We start from the raw sequence: 18,542 nt of genomic DNA on the forward strand, positions 1-18,542 counted from the left end.
AGGAAGATATTTACAACTAAAATATAATATTTAACAGAGCATTGTAAGAAAATTCAAATCATTGCACACTTGAGGTTAAATAATTAGTCCTTGGAGAGTTTTGTAATCATCAAAATTAGTTTAGGAGTTCAACATCAACTTGGACGAGATATCTCACGCATAGTGTTTGGTCACTAGGGGGTGCATGTGGGTTAGTGCTAATTCCCCTAAGGATCACCTTAGGTGTTTCCAACCATGTAAGGTGACGCGTGGCTAGGCAAGTGAATGCCTAGGCGTCAGTGAGAAATTTAGGTAGCGTTGCTTTCTATGAAGTATAAGCTATCAACTGGTTGCAAGGCTGAGCAGTCATGAGAATAACCTTCTCTCGTTCGTTGACATATTTGCAAGGCCTTCCTGGGTGATGCTTTTAGGAGGTTGCGTCTTAGCCTGAGAGGTGCGATGTTGTTGTTGGATTTTGGTTGTGGTTTGAAGGGGCTTGAGTGTCTCCCCCTCTGGGAACTTGGAAGATAACCCCTTTATACATTCATTGATGCACGGTGGCGGTGCACTTAAGGAAGATGCGTGGAATTAGTGGCTTGGTCCAAGCAGTTCGCATGGGGTGATGCGTGATGCCAAACTTTTGCTTAGGCAGTTGTGCATGGGGTGATGTGCAGTGCCAATGATGAATTTGGCACATAAAAAAGAGTTTGTGTGAAGCCTTTGGCTGTTAGGCTATCTAACCTGGGCAGTTTGATGTTGCATGAGCTCACAAAAAATTTTTGTCCGTACAAATTGTATCAGAGAAAAAAGATTCATTGTGACCATGCCTTTGGGTCCGTTCGACGCTGAAAGAGGAAATGTTCATTGGATGAGTCCAAGAAGTTGGTTTATCCCATGTATGCAGCTGAAGCATGGTGAACCAAGTGTAGAAGCAAGTTATTGGCAGGATGGTATGGGACATCTTATCGATGGTAAGTATAAGTGCAAGGTTATTGCTCCGTTGGATAAGAGAACATGGGTAAGCCAGTGTGGTTGATTCCTACCATGTTTGCTTTGTGTACGATGCAAAACATGCACCCTTGATTATTCAGGCGGATGGATTTGCACCTTTGAGTAAGAGAGACTCAATGAGACTTGTAAGTTCTCTCCCAAAATGATCGAGCGAGATGGTGGATGCATGAAGTAAAAATATCTATGCATAGGACGATGAAGTTTGTGTGTTTGCGGAGTGCCCACCTTGAGCAGCATGCTCGTTAATGTTGGTCCTTTATTGTCAGGAATCCTCCTCAATTTCGCCTAGGTCGGGCTGTAGTACGATTCAAGTCTTGGATTGGGATAGGACACAGTTCGTTGAAGTGGCAAGAGGCCATCGTTCTTGGTTCATCGGTTTGGTTCCTATGAGAATGTGTTTGCTTGCTCTGAGAAGAGAGTTTCAACGTGTTGACTTTGAGGAAGAGAGTTGCATTGTTGGGCCAATAGGTGCCTCTATTGGATGAGTGACCAAGAAGACCATTGTGGAGAACCACTGTGGGGGTGGTATAAACATAGATAGTTGCAATTTGAAGATAAGTTTATGTCGTGAACCGAGAAGAAAACCGCATGAGCAGTTGTCTTTAGAGGAGCAGACCTCCTGGTGGCCTCTTGTTTGCCTTAATAGAGGACCATGTTGGGCTGGAATTGCCTATTGGATAGGCCAAAAGTGCCTAGGCAAGGGTATAAGTGCTCTTGGTTGGGGCCAGGAAGGTGCCCCAAGGTTTGAAGTGCCCCTTTGACAAGCCATGAGTGCCTTTGGTTGGAATGGAAGCACCCAAGAGGAATAAAAAGTCAACAAGTTTGCTCTGCGGGCAAGGATGACTTGCTTAAGTTTGAGACTATACTGGGGTTTCACGAGCAAAGAATGCTCGGTTGTTCGAGGAAGCAAAGGACTATTGTTGAAGTGACTTGAGGTGCATCGAGGTATGAAACTTGTTGTGTTGACAATTGCGATGATGGTGGGTTAAGGCCAGTAAATGATGCACTATGAATTGGAAGTTCAGGTGCCTAGGAGAGGCACTGGACATATCTTTGTATGGGCGCAAGGCATGCCTTAGGTTTGGGGTGCCTAAAGTGACAAGGGCAGTACTAGGTGAAGCTCTGTTGTCGTGCATAGGTGTTGAGGGCAACGTGAGGTGAAGCTCGGCTCTCGCTCATTGAGTTGAGGGCAACACAAGGAGAAGCTTGGCTGTCGCTCATGATGTTGAGAGCTCTGTTGTAAAGTTGGATTTTCTAAAGTAAAAGAAAGACAAGTTGATAAGGATGAAAGAAAAGAAAAACCAAAGCTAAAGTGCGAAGGAAAACTGACGATTAGAAGTGAAGATTGTTCTTACATGCACCAACATTGTCAAGGACGACAATGACTTGGGTGAAGGAGAATGTCCCAGACCAAGCTTGTTGGAACGTGGCAAGCACGATGTTCAGCTCCATTGAGCGAAAAATGCATTTGAGTGTAAGAACGAGATGACATGCAATGGACAACGATATCGTCATTGATGCGATGATGTATGATATCATAGACATGGAGCATTGTTTGGTTAAGCAGTATGCTAGCAGATCAGATGTTGCTTTTGAAAATTTGATTAAGGACCTTTCAACTTCGATGAGATATCCCACGCACAACATTTGGTCATTAGGGGGTGCGTGTGGGTTAAGGCTAATTCCTCCAAGGATCACTATAAGTGTTCCCAACCACGTATGGTGATGTGGGGCTAGGTGAGTTAATGCCTAGGCGCCAATGAGCAATTTGGGTAGCGTTGCTTGCTATGACGTATAAGCTATCAACTTATCGCAAGACTGGGCAGTCATGAGAATAACCTTCTCCCATCCGTTGACATATCTACAAGGCCTTCATGGGTGACACTTTCAGGAGGTTGCGTCTTAGCTTGAGAGGTGTGACATTGTTATTGAATTTTGGTTGTGGTCTGGAGGAACTTAGATGATGACCCCTTTGTGCATTCATCATCACTTAAGATGCACAGAGACAGTGGCTTGGCCCAGGGAATTTGCATGGAGCGATGCTTGAGGCCAAACTTCCACTTAGGCAGCTTCACATGAGGTGGTGCACAGTGCCAATAGGCAGATGTGCACGGGGTGGTGGACAGTGCCAATAATCAATTCAACACACAAAAAAGAGTTTGTGCAAGGCCTTTCGCTGTTATATGCTAGTTAGACTGAGCAGTCAGGCGCCACACAAGCTCACAAAATTTTTGTGCCCGTGATACTACCTTTATATTGTAAAAATCAATGTTTTATTTAGCTGATCTAATGCCACAGTATCATAAGTTCATAACGACATCCTATGTCACATAGACATGCCATTTTGAGTGTGTCTCCAGTGGTGAATCTTTGTGACAAAGACCAAACCTGGAGCCGGACCACCTGTTCAAAAGTCAGATGCTACTAGGGCTGTCCACGGGTCGGGTTAGGGTTGACTTGGAGCTGCCAATATAACCAATAACTGGGTTTGTGTGGAGTATTAACTTCACCTGTATGCTAAGCAACCCCGAATTGAGAGGCTTCCTATTCAAATTTTTGAGAGAGAGAGAGAGAGAGGACTTATGAACATTGAATATCAAAGCAGCAGGAATTCGCTAAAACTAACAAGGGTTCTCTAACTGTTAGGACGGTAACATAATCAAAAGCCAACACGAAGTAAATTGTAATTGTTCCCATACGATTAGCTTTTGTACTAGAAGTGCAACAGGGAGAAAAGCTATCTAGGGAAGAAGAACCTTGGATCATCATCCAGATGTGTAGCCTTGATACCGATGAAATTGCCATGCACGCTGGAGGTGTGCTTGTCTGCAACGTCGGTCAATCAGATGGCAGGTGGAGCACTGCACTTGATTTCGTGGGTTCGTCTCTCCTACGGAGTGGCCATTAGCCTCCTCCAGTTGTATCACTGAAACCCCAAAACAGAGCTGCTTTGACATCATCCATGGCCATCTGCTTGGAGTATTCCACGTGGTCATACTTGGAAGGATTCCTTCCACCAAATATTGTTGAAAGAGTTTCAATGTCGAAGGCCTGTCGCATAAGCTCAGAACTCTCACCATTCTTAGAGTACACAAATTTCACTTTTTGAGAGGTCTTGGGATCGAGAAAGTGCCGGACAACCTGCATAGCCAAATTGGAAAGGAATGAGTTGGTAAGATAACTGAAGCCGTTTAAAACAGTTTCAATGATTAAAGTCATGAATGACTATCTAAGATTTATACTCGAGGACAGTGCCCCATATGATCTCCAAATCACACAAAAAAGTATCAATAATAATTTGTGAAATTAACAGGCCCATGATTTTTCATAGCATACCTGTTCATTTTTGCAAACTGATTAAAGGCACGCATGACTGTATCCAAGATTTATACTCGAGGACAGTGCCCCATATGATCTTCAAATCGCACAAGTATCAATAATAATTTGTGAAATTAACAGGCCCATGATTTTTCATAGCATACCCATTCATTTTTGCAAACTCATGCAGTACGACAATGAGCTTAAAAAACAGTACTTTCTCTTTTTCAGAATCTCTGAAAATTTTACATAACATAAAGGAGGCTATATTATGATAGAAGATTATCTAAAAATTCTGGATACTATTAGCAGTTCCAAAAAAGAGGGTGTACCATCATTACTGTATCCTGATATAGATTAGAGCAGTATATAAGAGGTGATATTCAGCTAACCTTCCAGAATGTTTCAAAGATCTTTGGAGGATTATGCAGAAATCCTACTGCAAGTTTCTCAGGATAGTGATTTTGCAAGATGTTGGTAGTTTCGCGAGCAGTCTTGATGGGTGTGCTGTTCAAAAGTGACCACCCACTGAAGTCGATCAACCAGACCATCTGCTCTTGCCCTTCTGGTAAATTGAAACTCGTATTCTCTAGAATATAAACCAGGTGGCGTAGTTGATTTCCGTGTGACCATGTGTTCTGCATAGATTAGAAGCTGAACTTCAGAAATGTGCATTTTTATTGCTGTCACAAATAAAATAGCTGACAAAGATCAGCAACAACCTGCAGTCCTGGTCTCATTACAAGGACGCTCCTTCCCTGTTTATCACGAAAATCAGCCCTATATAATTTTCCTGTTTCCCCTTCAGTGGCAACCTCATGCTGAAAGAAGTTCAGAATATTTCAAACACTAATTAAAGTATAAACTATTGTTCACTTATCAATTAACCGTTAAGAACCTGTTACAATTAAAGAGAAGATGCTGCAAACTGAGATGCAGAGTATGAGACCTGGATAAAAGAAACCATATTTGTACACTGAAGGTATGAAAAGGTATAATTACGTGTTTGGAGATTCAATCACGGGTTTCTTATCAAGTCATTGGAAGCATTTCCTTTTCTTTCCTTTTTTTTCCCTAACGGATGACCATAACCAGATTATTGCAGTTAATGAATTTAGATGGAAAAGATTAATAAAGATTAAGAAGCAGTCAATAGCTTCATCAGGGGGTAATAATTTCTTAGACGTCTTCTTCAATGTTCAATGTGATGGGTAACCAATTAAATGACCTTGTTATTCCACTGCAGCAATTGCTTCCAAGACTACCGACATAAACACAAGTGCGCATTCAGTGGCAGCAGTAATAATGTACAAAAAATAAATGCAGAAAGTATAAGAATGTATCGTGGTTTAGATTTCAAACTAGAGCAGTTGGGAAAGGATATGATTTTTTAACATAAAATGTCAAGGCATTCAGGTGATCTTGTTGTCGATAGATGCACTTAATGAAGGATGAGAACCAACTATGTAGCAACTCCACCACTAATTCAAGTATTGTATACATCATTAGTCTAATCCTTTGTAGGAAGTACCCGTAATAAAGAATTTGCAAAATGGAACTGTTTATCATAGAGATTGGTTGTTGATGACCCTGATTCACTTTAATTGTTATTTGAACAAATGGTTGTTGATGACCCTGCTTCACTTTAATTGTTATTTGAACAAAAAGTTCACAATAAACACTTTCGGTAGAAGGCATCTCAAGCAGATGGTTTGAAACATGTTGGCTAGGCATATATTAGTGTATAACCATGCCAGTAGAAAGGAATAGACAGATGGAGAATTTTATGCGTATTAAGAATACCATTAATCCTTTTTTACCTCTCCACCAGTATCATGTATTCTAGCAGTTCTGCAAAGAGCAATGATCAGATTATCAATAGAGAAGCTTGATAAAAATTACTAACATAAAGCATCATCATGCTGTCCCTCAAGGATGTCCAAATCTAGGGATGGGAAAGTAGGTGTTGCCACCATTTGTTCCGCATACAACAAAACACATTTTCACACATGAAAGAAGACAAATATGAGCAAGCAACACCATGCCCTAAAACAACAATTATATTTTTCTGATATTCTACTATTTTAATATTTATGGCCAATCAAACACAAGTTTTTGAAACTGTGTCTGTGTTGAAGTCTGGAAAAGGAAGGCTCATGATAATGTAACTTTACCCATTGGATTTCCTCTGGTTTGTATGTTAACCTCCACTTCAATGTCTCCTCCAACATCCTTTTGGCCTTTTCGACATTCCAGTTGCGCGCTTCCAAGTATCTTTTCAAGCATGCATCAGTGCAAAACTTTAGACTTCGTCCAGATAATGGTCCTATTGCAGCTCTAAGCTCATTGACCTGCTTGTTGTATAAAAACCGCACATGTGGACAGTCGGAATAAGCCTAAATGACACAAAGTAATCTAGTATACTAGTAAGCTCTGCACTAATGAAACCTAAATTAACCAAGATTGTAGCCAACAGAAAGAGCAGTTCTATGTCTAGTAGTATATTAATGTATCAAGAATTGCAAAGGTTGAAGCAGACTTAGTATGTGCCCGATACTGCCATTATATCCACATCACCAGAGACTGAAAATAAATGGTTTGAGAGAGAGAGAGAGAGAGAGAGAGAGAGAGATGGGAATTTTGTTAGGCATTCAGATATGAACTATGCTTTGTTGGATAAGAGAACTGAAGTGTGTTACAGGTGATATTTTACATTAACAAAAGCTAAAAAGTTATGTAAATCTGATCATAAATTCTCAACTGATACCATATATGGCGGATGATGTATACAGCATACAACCAATGTACAGTTCATGCTAAATAATTGGCGTTACCTTTCCTTGCTGCAGTGTAGAATCATGCGGCTGATAGACATGATCACCAGGCTTTCTACGAAACATCGTTAAAATGGTGTCCAACCTGCGGCATTTTTTATCAAGGAATAAGATGGCTTGTCCGTCCCAATTAAAGCAGAATTACACTAACCAAGACACAGAGGTGATGTGAAGTGTCTCTAACGATCCGCAACACAAGCTTTAACTGATTTAGAAGAGATTGGAGCACATTTGTGGACTCTGAGGTCTACGACTGCTGCTACTTAGCTTACACATGCTTAGCCTATGGTACTGCAAAGCAAGCCGGGGCTGGAATAAATCAATATCAACAGATGGAAATAGAAGGTCTATATTGCTAGGATATGGCATGGGGAGCATACCAAGGCCTCACCAGATATGGGACCCTTGAATCGAGCTTCCACCAAAGTTGCACTCGGGACATAGTCGGCTTGTCGGTTGTTCACGACATCTAAGCCGCAAAATTGAAGAGATAGGGATGGGGAGAACCTCAAAGCCATTCCCAGAAAACCAAAGGGAAGCTGACAATTTTTTGCAGAGCCTCTATCCGAGAAACTCTTAGGTAGCAGGGTAGGTGGGTACCATCATCATTATTGGGGTTATACCCAAAAAGAGAAACCGTAAGAAGCAAGCTTACTGTAGAAGCGCTTATGCCCGTCGTTGATGTTACATAGAATGATGCCGTTGTGTTCGTTTGCAGCCTGTTGGGCTCTGACCTACATAGGTGAAAGAAAACAAACTTACACATGCATTAACGTGGTTCGGTTGAGAACCAACCTAAATCCACGATTCCACGGAAAGCACTCTCTCTCTCTCTCAAAATCATGAGAGAGGTGCAGAGGCATCTATTCATTATTTAGATACTGAACTTGAAGAGGTTCAGTTACAGATGCATTACAATGAGGGAAACCCAAAACCTTATCTCTATCTCTTGTGGACTTATCATGAACCTGTCCACATTTTGCTGGATAGACTTCAATCCAGCAAGACTCCCATCAGTTTGGCTTTCCTTGAAAGCTAAGGCAGTCTGAGGGGAAGAAGTCGACCTTGACAGTAGGGATGGCAATGGACCGCGGGGCAGGGGCGGGGGACAAGGTCTCCACCACCGCCCCTTCTCAAAATCCGAACCTCCATCACCACATGGGGATGGATTTTAACCTCCACCCCGCCTCCATCCCCGTTTAATGTCCTCCATCCCCAGTCCAAACGGGGGCGAGGCAGGGCAGGGCCCCATTTCCCCTCGGTCTATTGTCATCCCTTAGAAGGATTGGGAGCAGGGCGGAGCGGGGAAAGCGTAAGTCCATCCCCGCCTCCATCCCCGCACGGGGATGGATTTTAACCTTCATCCCCGCCTCCATCCCTGTTTCATGCCCTTCATCCCCTGTCCAAATGGGGCATGGCGGGGCCCCGTTTTCCCCCGATCCACTACCATCCCTACTTGACAGGGGATTACTGATCATCTGTGGCCTTCTCCGGAGGAGTCCCAAATGTTTCAATATCTTTAACAGCCCACCTCAAGTGCAATGGCACAGGAAGGACGTTGAGCTTGTAACAGAGACCACAAAATCTTTGTTTGGACAAAGGCTTTGTAAAAGTATCAGCCACCTGATCTTTGCTAGAGATATATTTAATGGCTTTTCTCTCACAAAATGAATGTCAATTTCAATGTGTTTGCATCTGATGTGATAGATATGGTGAAACTCCAAATAAGTAGCCTCTACATTGTCACACCATAATGTGGGAGTATTTTCCATTTTGATGTCAAGCTCTTTGAGAAGAAAGTGCATCCATGTAACCATTGCTGCAGTATTGGCTAGGGCCCTATACTCAGCTTCAATACTGGACCTTGACACAGTGGTTTGTTTATTGGAGCTTCACAAAACTAGATTTTGACCCAAAAAAATAGCATATCCACCAATCGACTTTCTATCATCTGGGTATCCTGCCCAATCTGCATTTGAAAATGCTGATAAGGCTAAGGAGGCTGAGGGTCTTATCAAAAGACCATAATGGATAGTTCCCTTGAGGTATCTCAAAATATGTTTTACTGCAGACCAATGATCCTTAGTTGGTGCATGCATGAATTGACATACTTTATTTACTACATGTGCAACATCTAGATGAGTCATGGTAGCATATTGCAACGCTCCAACTATGCTACGGCATATAGTTTGGTCTTCCATAGGTTCCCTTATACCAGAAGCCAAAGAGGGAGATAGAACCATAGGAGTAGAGTTGGGCTTAGCTCCTGTCATGCCATCCCGATTTAAGAGATCGAAAATATATTTTCGTTGGCATAGGAGAAGACCTTCAAGAGTATGAATAACTTCAATGCCCAAGAAAAAATGTAAATCTCCCTAGTCATTTAGAGCAAATTCTGCACTCATTTTATCAATGATCCATTGCACATGACTAGAGGAATTCTCAATTACTATAATATCATCCACATAAACCAAAACATACAATTTCAACTGATTCTTATGAAAAATAAATAGAGAAGTGTCAGTTTTGGAGTCCTTAAAATCCAGAGATTTTAAAAAAGAGCTAAGACAAGAACCAGACTTTGGGAACTTGCTTTAGACCATAAAGAGCTCTCTTCAATAAGCAAACATGATTTGACTGTTTTGGATCTTCAAACTCATGGGATTGATCCATGAAAACAATCTCTGAAAGATGTCCATTCAAGAAAGCATTATTCACATCAAGTTGGTGAATCATCCACCTATTACTGATTGCCAAGGAAACCATTGTTCTGATAGTGGTTGGTTTTATAACCGGATTGAACATCTCAAAATAATCCAAACCTTCTTTTTTAATGTAGCCTTTGGGTACTAAACTGACTTTGTACCTCTCCAATGAACCATCTGCTCTCCTCTTGATTTTAGATATCCATTTGCATCAAATAACATGCTGATCTTTCTTTGCAGGAACTAATTCCCAAGTGTGATTCTTCTTTAAGGCTTAAATTTTCATTTGCACAGAATCATGCCACCTAGGGTCTTGATTGGCAAACTTGAAACTAATGGGTTCTACGTCATTAAGAAGGGTAGTTAATAAGGCAATGGGAACCAAATACAAGGTAGACAGATAGGACTTGGATTTCCATGTTCCATCTTGAAGCTTGGTGACCATGTGATGGGTTCGAATAGGTAGAGACAACTGAGGAAGATCTTCTTGATGGGATAGAGAAGGGATAGAAATTGACTCAGGCTTAATGGGATGATTATCAAGTTGAGGTGAATGGGCAACACAGTCTAAGTTTTCATTATTGTCACTGGGTTGGACATGACCAACCACATTAGGGATGACTTGAGTGTCTACCGAATTTTCAGGGGAGATTTCACTGTGTATCCAGTTTTGAGGGACCACAATGACTGGAACAGACTTATCAGGCATATTCAGTGACTTAGTCGGTTTAATGGGATTGACACAAGGAAATTTGTTCTCATAAAAAACATGGCTCAAAATAAAAACTTTTCCAGTAAAAGCCTGCATAGCTTAGGAAAACAGATTCATCTGATTTATAATTCAGTTTGTGATGTCTACATGGTTCCAGACAGGAAAAGCACGCACATCCAAAAACCTTAAGAAACTTATAATTAAGTTCAGTTTTAAACAATTTTTTAAGGAGAGACATAACTAACGGTTTTCGGAGGAATTCAGTTTATGAGATAAACAATAGTAGATAAAGGATAATTCCAATATTTTGAGGCAATACCTACTCGAGCCATCAAGGTTAAACCAGTCTAACAATATACCTATGTTTCCTTTCAGCAACACCGTTTTGTTCATGAGTATGTGGACATGAAATTCAATGTCCAATGCTGCATGAACTCAAGAATTTAGATAGTGCTTGATATTATCCTCCCCAATCTGAGTGGATATATTTAATTTTTCTTTCCACAATAGTTTCAACATGCAACTTAAAAAGTTTGAATATTTCCAAAACATTGGACTTATTTTTAATCATATAAATCCATGTGTATTTAGAATAAGCATCAATAAAGGAAACATAGTATCTGAAACCAAGAGTACTAGCAACAGGAGCTAGTCCCCACACATTAGAAAAAATAATATCCAATGGTCCTTCAACTTTATTGCTGGCATTATCAAATGGAAGGTGATGACTTTTCCCTGTTGACATGCTCTACACACCGAATTATAAACTGAATCCAAAACTGGCAAACCGAGCTTATGTATAACTTGCTGAACTACTTTAAATGCTGGATGGCCTAGCCTCTTATGCCGAACGTCAACAGATGTCCTTTCCCCCACTAGAGTCTTTGGAATAGCTCTTCTCTTCAAGTGCACCTGATACATGCCTTGCTTACTTGTTCCTTGAAGAAAGGTTTTCCCCGATGTTAGATCCTTCACATAACATTCAGGTGAAACTCAAAAATAACATTATTATCCCTGAAAAATCTATGGTCAAATAACAGGTTACGGGAAATCTTAGGAACATGCAACACATCGTTTAACTTCAAAATAGAGGAAGAACCAATATGAGATATAGCCAAACCTGAACCATCCCTAATACGAACCAAATCTGGACCTTGATATTCTGAATGAACTGATAAATTATTCAGGTCACTAGTCACATGATGTGTGGCCCCTGAATGAGGCTGCCAATTATCACCACTGGCAATAGAACTTTCAGAAGTCACCACTGCAGCATGATAGACATTTGGAACATTTGATCGATTTAAGTTTTGCCGACACTGCTGAGCAATGTGGCCAACCTGATCACATAGCTGGCAAACAACACGGTTTCCATTGAACCCATAGTTGTTAAAATGTACACCATTATTCCTGTTATAGTTGTTAAAATGACCACCATTATTCCTTCCTCTACCACGATTTTGATAGTTCCCTCTGTTCTGTCGCCCTCTGAATCCTTGATTTTTATCTTGACTTCCATCAAATTGCTTGGAAGTCATGTTAACAAAGGGCATGACCAATTCACCAGAAATCTCTTCAAGATTCGCAAGATGTGCCTCTTGAACAAGTAACAAACTGTGCAACAGACTCAAAGTAACAGGGTCAGATCTAGTCTCTATGGAGACTTTGAATGAGGCATATTCACTTGAAAGACCCTTCAAAATTTGCATAACAAGATCTTCATCATTTACAGGCCTTGAAGCAACGGAGAACTGATGAGCAATAGCTTTTGCTCTTTGGATATATTCATCAATGGATTTGGATCCCCTCTTTAGGTCTTGCAACTAAGACTTAAGTTGCAAAATTCACTGCTTTAAAGCTTCCCACACATCATATGATGTAGACAGACCTATTATTTGACTGAGGATTGGTTCAGTCAAGGAAGATATGATCCAACTAAGAAGAAGTTGGTCATGCCTCATCAATTCAACATATTTAGGATTGAGGTCTGGAGAGTTAACACCGACTTTCTGAGGAGCAGGTTTCGATCAGTCCACATAGCCTAACATATCATAGGCATTCAATATGGGAATGAACTGAGATTCCCAAATAAGATAATTTTCTGCCGTCAATTTGATGGACAGAAAATGATGAAGTGTGTTTAGAGCACTGAACATACCATATTGAACTGCCTTCGAACCTTCAGACACCATTGATGACACGTCTGCCTCTGATACTATGAAAGAAAACAAACTTGCTCAGGAATTAACGTGGTTCGGTTGAGAACCAACCTACATCCATGGAAAGCACAGAGGCATCTATTCATTATTTAGATACTGAACTTGAAGAGGTTCAGTGTAATCAGATTGTAAGATTGTACAGATGCATTACAATGAGGGAAACCCAAAACCTTATCTCTATCTCTTGTGGACTTATCATGAACCTGTCCACATTTACAAGTATTGTGCTGGATAGACTTCAATCCAGCAGGACTCCCATAAGTTTGGCTTTCCCTGACAGTTAAAGGCAATCTGAGGGAAAAAAGTCGACCTTGACAGGGACTCCTGATCAACCGTGGCCTTCTCTGGAGGAGTCCCAGACGTTTCAATATCTCTAACAATAGGGACAAGAATCCATTCTTTACTGCTGGAGATATTTAGGCAATCAGACAGCCATTTTCTATGGAGAGATGAATTGGAGAGCCAAATTACACTCCGCCTTCCTAATTGGTTCTAAGGATAGATGACATTAATTAGCAATAGAGGGGAAAAGAAAGAAAGGAAAGAGGGGCTGCACTTACGAAGGAAGGGAAATTAATAGGGTCCCGCAGAGACCCTTTTGGAACAAGTCTGATCAATGCAAACAGTAGCCTTGGAAATCTACTATCAGAGAGAGAGAGAGAGAGAGAGAGAGAGAGAGAGAGAGAGAGAGAGAGAGAGATGTAACGCAAACAGCCAATGGTGCGTGCAAAAGGGTCCTTGATGGCGGCCAAAGCCCTTTTTCTCGTTTTAATTTTATATATCGCGCGGAGTACGTTGGTCCGCACAGGTGCATTGTTTGAAGTTTGCAGCTCCTCGTATATAAAACAGGGCAACAAAAGAGAGATCAAAATGAGTAAATCAATGAAGTGAAAACACAACATTGTCAAAGGCAAGCACTAAGAAAAAGAAAAATTTGCAAGGCATGGAGAGTACGGGAGGCGTACGCGTAGCCAGAACCTCGTCTAAGATCCCTTAAAACACAATAAAACCTGTAAAGGAAGAGAGGGGAAAAGGAAAAGGAAGAGAAAGGCAAACCATACCAAGGAACAGTGCTACAGACGGCCTCAACTTTCAAATCTTCTTCATCCTATTCACACGTAATGGAGAGAGAGAGAGAGAGAGAGAACCGAACAACGAAGGAACAGTGCTACAGACGGCCGGCAGAAGCAAAGGGACTATTAGAGTCGAGAGGGGGCGACCTGGAATTGGAAAGGTATAAATCATGTGGAGAGCAGAGCCCCTACCGCTACCAGTTACAGGCTTACAGCAAGATAGGGAAGATTTATTTTTTGAAAGGCAAGGCTGGGATTAGGCAGACCCCACCAGTTATTATTCAATCGTACCACTGGGAAACGTACACTGACAGCTCCTAGAGCCCCGTTGGTCAAGATAGGGAAGAATTACCATCTTATATTAGGGAAGAATTACTCTATTGGAAATTTTATGAAAACGGAAATAATTATATCTTGCTCGGGAACTTGATGGCGCAAAGACAATGCAACTGGATTCTATTAGTATTCCACCATGCTCCTAACCTGTGCAACTTGGATAGGGTAGGATGCCCGAACTAGGCACATGGCCGGGATCCAACGTCGTATCCAAATCGCTCCGCGTGGTTGGTAGGAGCTGTCAGTCCACGTCTCCTCCTTCCGAGACGTTGCAGGTTCAAACCCTAGTGATATGTTGAATAATAACGGGTGGGCTATGCCTAACCCCAGCTTGCCTTTAAAAAAAGGAATAGTAACACCCTCTGCCCACTGAAAAGCGCAATCAGCTTTTACCTTTCTGCAAAGGACGTCACTGGTGAGTTTCGAACTTGTGACATTCAGAAGTTGTTCCTAGCAGCTGAGTGGGGCCCTTGTGGGATTTTGGATCTTCTTTTTAAATCATAATTCTTTTTATGTTTTTAGAGTAGTTTTCTGAATGGCCGTACCGTATCAGAATCTTTGCACACAAGCTGGGATTACAGCACTTTGAACGCAAGTTTTACTAAGCGCACATAGATCACATTCACATCCAATGGGTCGATCAAAACAACCTTACAATAATGTGATCTCAAGGTCGATATGACGATAGATATGAAAGGATCCTTTATGGGGATTTCCATTATGCATGTTTATTCATACACGTGAAACCAAGGCATTGATGCACCATGTTGTCCGCAGGAAGGATTGCTTCATCCGACTAGGGGTGTCAACGGATTGGGTTTGGTTCAGACCCAGGTAGAACCAGACTCGGGTATGGTATCTGGTCCGTATCCAGGTCTAATCGGGTTAACTATAAGAAAAACTATACCCAGACCCGATAAGAACTACATGAACCAAACCCGGACTGTACCCGGTAAAACCATTTTTTTTATCATTTTTACATTGAAAATTGTGTCTTAATCGGAACTCGGGTCAGGTCTGGGTCTAGTATAAAATTTCACAAACTATAACCAGGTCCATGTATTAATTGGACCTTTGGGTCAGAACATGGGTGTTAATCGGGTCTTCTTATTTATCACCATACCCGGACTCTATAGGGTTTGGTTCAGGTTGGGTCCGGGTAAACCAGGCCGGTTGACACCCCTACATCCGACGAAGACCTATTTCTAAGGGTGTCAACTGCTCAGACCTCTGGCAGAAATGGGCGGGTCTTGAACGGAATGTGATAGGAGGAGCTCGTAGCCTAGTACCAGATCCGACCTTTCACAGGAAAAACCATACTTGGGTCTGATAAGGATTATGTGAATCAGACCTGGTCCAATTCGAATAAAATAACATTTTTAGACATTTTTTTACATGCAAAAATTGCATCAACGAAACTCAGATCAGACTCGATCGGGTTTGATATGAAACCTCATAAACCATACACAGATCCGTATACTATTCAGATCTCATGAGTTTTACCCAAATAGCTAATTGCATCCCTTCCTTTATTACCAAACCCTTATGACCCTGACAAATTCCGTATGGATGGGAACTCGGTCATACATGACCTGTTGAAACCCCTATCTATCCTAAATCTTAAGTATTATAAAAGCATAACCCAAGGTATCAAGTGCAAAAATTGGATGCTTTATAACTTTGTTTTAATTGACATTCTTGTCATGTGAATTGAAAAGGTAATTAAAAATTTGTAAGAGTTTTTGCATAAAGTTTTCATGAAAAAAAAAAGTAACTTGCAATGAACATAAGTTTTTAAAAAATTAATTATCACTTATAACTGCTCTCTCTCTCTCATTACCATAACATCAAGCAATTTCATTTCTTTCTCATCACTCTCTCCAAAACATGTTTGTCCCTCCTTATTAGGCTTAAAATGAGGACACACTCTCTCTCTCTCACTTTGATTTGATCTTCCACCAACAAAAAACAAACCACCTTGAGAAAAGGCCTTACGTCGGGTATTACAATATTATGAATCATATTCTGCATACTCATCACGTCTACATGCTAATCTGCAAGCTAGTTACGTGCAGGAAAAATCATGAGAATCTGGCGATTAGCTTGTTGGTTGTTCATGACATCTAATCTGTAAAATTGAAGCCAGAGGCTGATGAGAACCTCAAAGCCATCCCCAGAAAAAGACTTTCTAACTGCCGACATTAGGACTCTTGAGTTGGCCTTCTCTTCAACACCACAAACTATATATTGTAGGTGGAGACCATAAAGTGGCCTGGGATCTCGTAGTCATAGGTGTGGATCAGATACCGCAGATGCTTCAATGTGGTCGATTTGTTAATTTGCTACCAATGCTTGGGTTGTATTTTTTCAACAGAAAAATGTTTTTAAATAAAAAATTTGGATTAATTTGCGGTTGTAAATTTTGAATTGTGGAAAAACCTGCCTGCAAGTTGGAATCTAGTGATGTTGCCATAAACGGACCATGTATACCATATCGATAGGGTTATAGACGTGAAATTTTAAAGCATAAAGTGACGAAAACCATAAAAAAAGGATAAACATGGCGACGAGAGAGCAGAGTGATTAGATTAGTGAAGTGAAAGCGAAAGTTTATATTTATATATGCCGAATTCCGAACCTAAGGCAGCACAATTTGAAACACAAGCATAAAGAAACACTAAAGATTATAAGACATGAAGAGCATGGGAGACGTGAACAGAAACTCGTACAAGATCCCTCAAACACAATAACAGGTCCATACAGGAAGAGAAGGAAAAGAAAAAGGAAACAATAACACATACTACAGTAAGTAACAAAAGAAGCTGAAGAATCAGAATGCCAGATGCCTCTACTTTCAGTTCTTCACCTTCTCTCCCTTTCACAAGTAATTGAGAGTGAACAAAGAACAAATAATGTTACAAGCAAAAGGCAGAAGCAAATATATTGTTATGTAAGGCGGCACGGGGAGGTGGTGTAAACACCCCAAATTTTTTAAGTCCATTCCGGACATCTCTTTTCTCAGATGCCAAACTCCTGCAAGGCAGTATCGAGTCTCACCTGTAGGTCTACTCCAGTCCAAAGGTCAGTCTACCTCGTTCGGCCAGTAAAATACCATTTTATTCTCGAGTCACCCTTAGACCTTTCGTCAGTTAGGTTTAACCAAACTCATCTCAAGTTCAGAAAAGTCAGAATGCCTGTCATTTCTAGCTCCTCTGAGCTTACGATGAGCGAATCCTGATCATTTCTGACCATTTCAGCTAATTTAGCTCATTTCAGGCGAAATAAGCTCATTTTATCTTGAATCTTAACCAAACTGTCTTCGAGTCAGTCAAATCCATTAGATCTCATCCCAGTGAGTCTAATCTAAGTTCACTAGAAGTTCGAACAACTTGGTTCCAGTTCAAAGTCACTTAAACTTTTGTTTCAACTCATTTGAGCTTGATGTCTTTTTGATGAAGTTGTAGTTTTTGCAAAGATTTTTAAATGAATAACATGTGAAAACCAAACATCAAATAATAAAAACCGGTTCTCACTAGTGAAAAAGATCGGGTCAAACTCAGGGAACGGAAATATTTCGTATTCAAACAAGCAACTAACTATGCTTTATTGCCAAAAATAAAAAGTATAAAGAAAAGTAAATTACTTGGCTATTACACTGAATGAATACCCTACGCAGAGGGTTTAAAAGACTTTATTTACAAACCCAGAATTAAATTCTTAATTCTAAAATAAAAACAAAGAAAATCCTTCTACTCTTATGCTTTTGTGTCACTCGGTCACTTCCGCTCCACTCATGTGTGATCTTGCACAAGTCAAAAGAACACGAAATAAAAGTAGAAATTATACTAAACTAGATAAATGCTAAAAATACGAAGGAAATTATGCAAGAAATCTAAATGACAAAATGAAATTGATGTCTCATTAAATCTAACTAACTAATTACTAATTACTAATTACAAACTAATTACAAATGCTAATTATCTTACTTAACTAACAACTAACTAATACCCAATTAACTAATATCTAATAGTAAAGTACTACTTACGAAAGCATATGAAATCAAAACAGGAAATTAGAGAATGAGTATGCAATTAGAAAATGATTATTTAGTAAAAACAAGGAATGAAGAAAATTAGAGAAAACAGGAATAGGAAATGAAAAGAATGGAAATAGGAATTTTAAAGAAGAAAATAGGAAATGAATTAAAAACTGGAAAATGAAAGGAAAAACCAACTATAAATGACTTGTAAAAAAAAACAGGAAATAATAAAAAACAGAAAAACAGGAAAATCACTTGTAAAATAGGAATTAAATGATTTGTAACACAGAAAATTACTGAATGAAGAAAAAGAAAA

The 18,542-nt window shown here is 40.3% G+C and overlaps 1 protein-coding gene across 2 annotated transcripts; it reads right to left on the reverse strand.

Annotated features, from left to right (window-relative positions):
• Positions 1 to 3,576: 3,576 nt before the first annotated feature.
• On the reverse strand, positions 3,577 to 14,036 carry LOC149847620 (uncharacterized). 2 transcript variants are annotated; one of them, XM_089999099.1, is made up of 7 exons: positions 13,840 to 14,036; positions 7,798 to 7,876; positions 7,143 to 7,227; positions 6,483 to 6,659; positions 5,031 to 5,129; positions 4,701 to 4,946; positions 3,577 to 4,131 (listed from the first exon to the last, which is right to left on the reverse strand). In XM_089999099.1, exons 3-7 carry the CDS (start codon positions 7,206 to 7,208, stop codon positions 3,895 to 3,897), a joined length of 825 nt encoding a protein of 274 aa, XP_089855225.1. In that variant the 5' UTR covers positions 7,209 to 7,227; positions 7,798 to 7,876; positions 13,840 to 14,036; the 3' UTR covers positions 3,577 to 3,894. The 2 variants fall into 2 exon arrangements, with proteins under 2 accessions (XP_089855225.1, XP_089854561.1); XM_089998435.1 differs by lacking the exon at positions 7,798 to 7,876.
• Between the last annotated feature and the right edge of the window lie 4,506 nt (positions 14,037 to 18,542).

This window comes from Nuphar pumila, chromosome 1 (genome assembly GCF_984573655.1).
Source record: "Nuphar pumila chromosome 1, dmNupPumi1.hap1.1, whole genome shotgun sequence".
Lineage (NCBI taxonomy): Eukaryota > Viridiplantae > Streptophyta > Magnoliopsida > Nymphaeales > Nymphaeaceae > Nuphar > Nuphar pumila.

What these genes read in the sequence shown, in the direction of transcription:
- LOC149847620 (XM_089998435.1), bottom strand. Translation starts at nt 7,208, where the DNA reads ATGTTTCGTAGAAAGCCTGGTGATCATGTCTATCAGCCGCATGATTCT. An exon ending in CTACACTGCAGCAAGGAAAG is followed by an intron (nt 6,660 to 7,142) that starts GTAACGCCAATT and finishes TACAACAAGCAG; the next exon opens with GTCAATGAGCTTAGAGCTGC. An exon ending in AACCAGAGGAAATCCAATGG is followed by an intron (nt 5,130 to 6,482) that starts GTAAAGTTACAT and finishes AACTTCTTTCAG; the next exon opens with CATGAGGTTGCCACTGAAGG.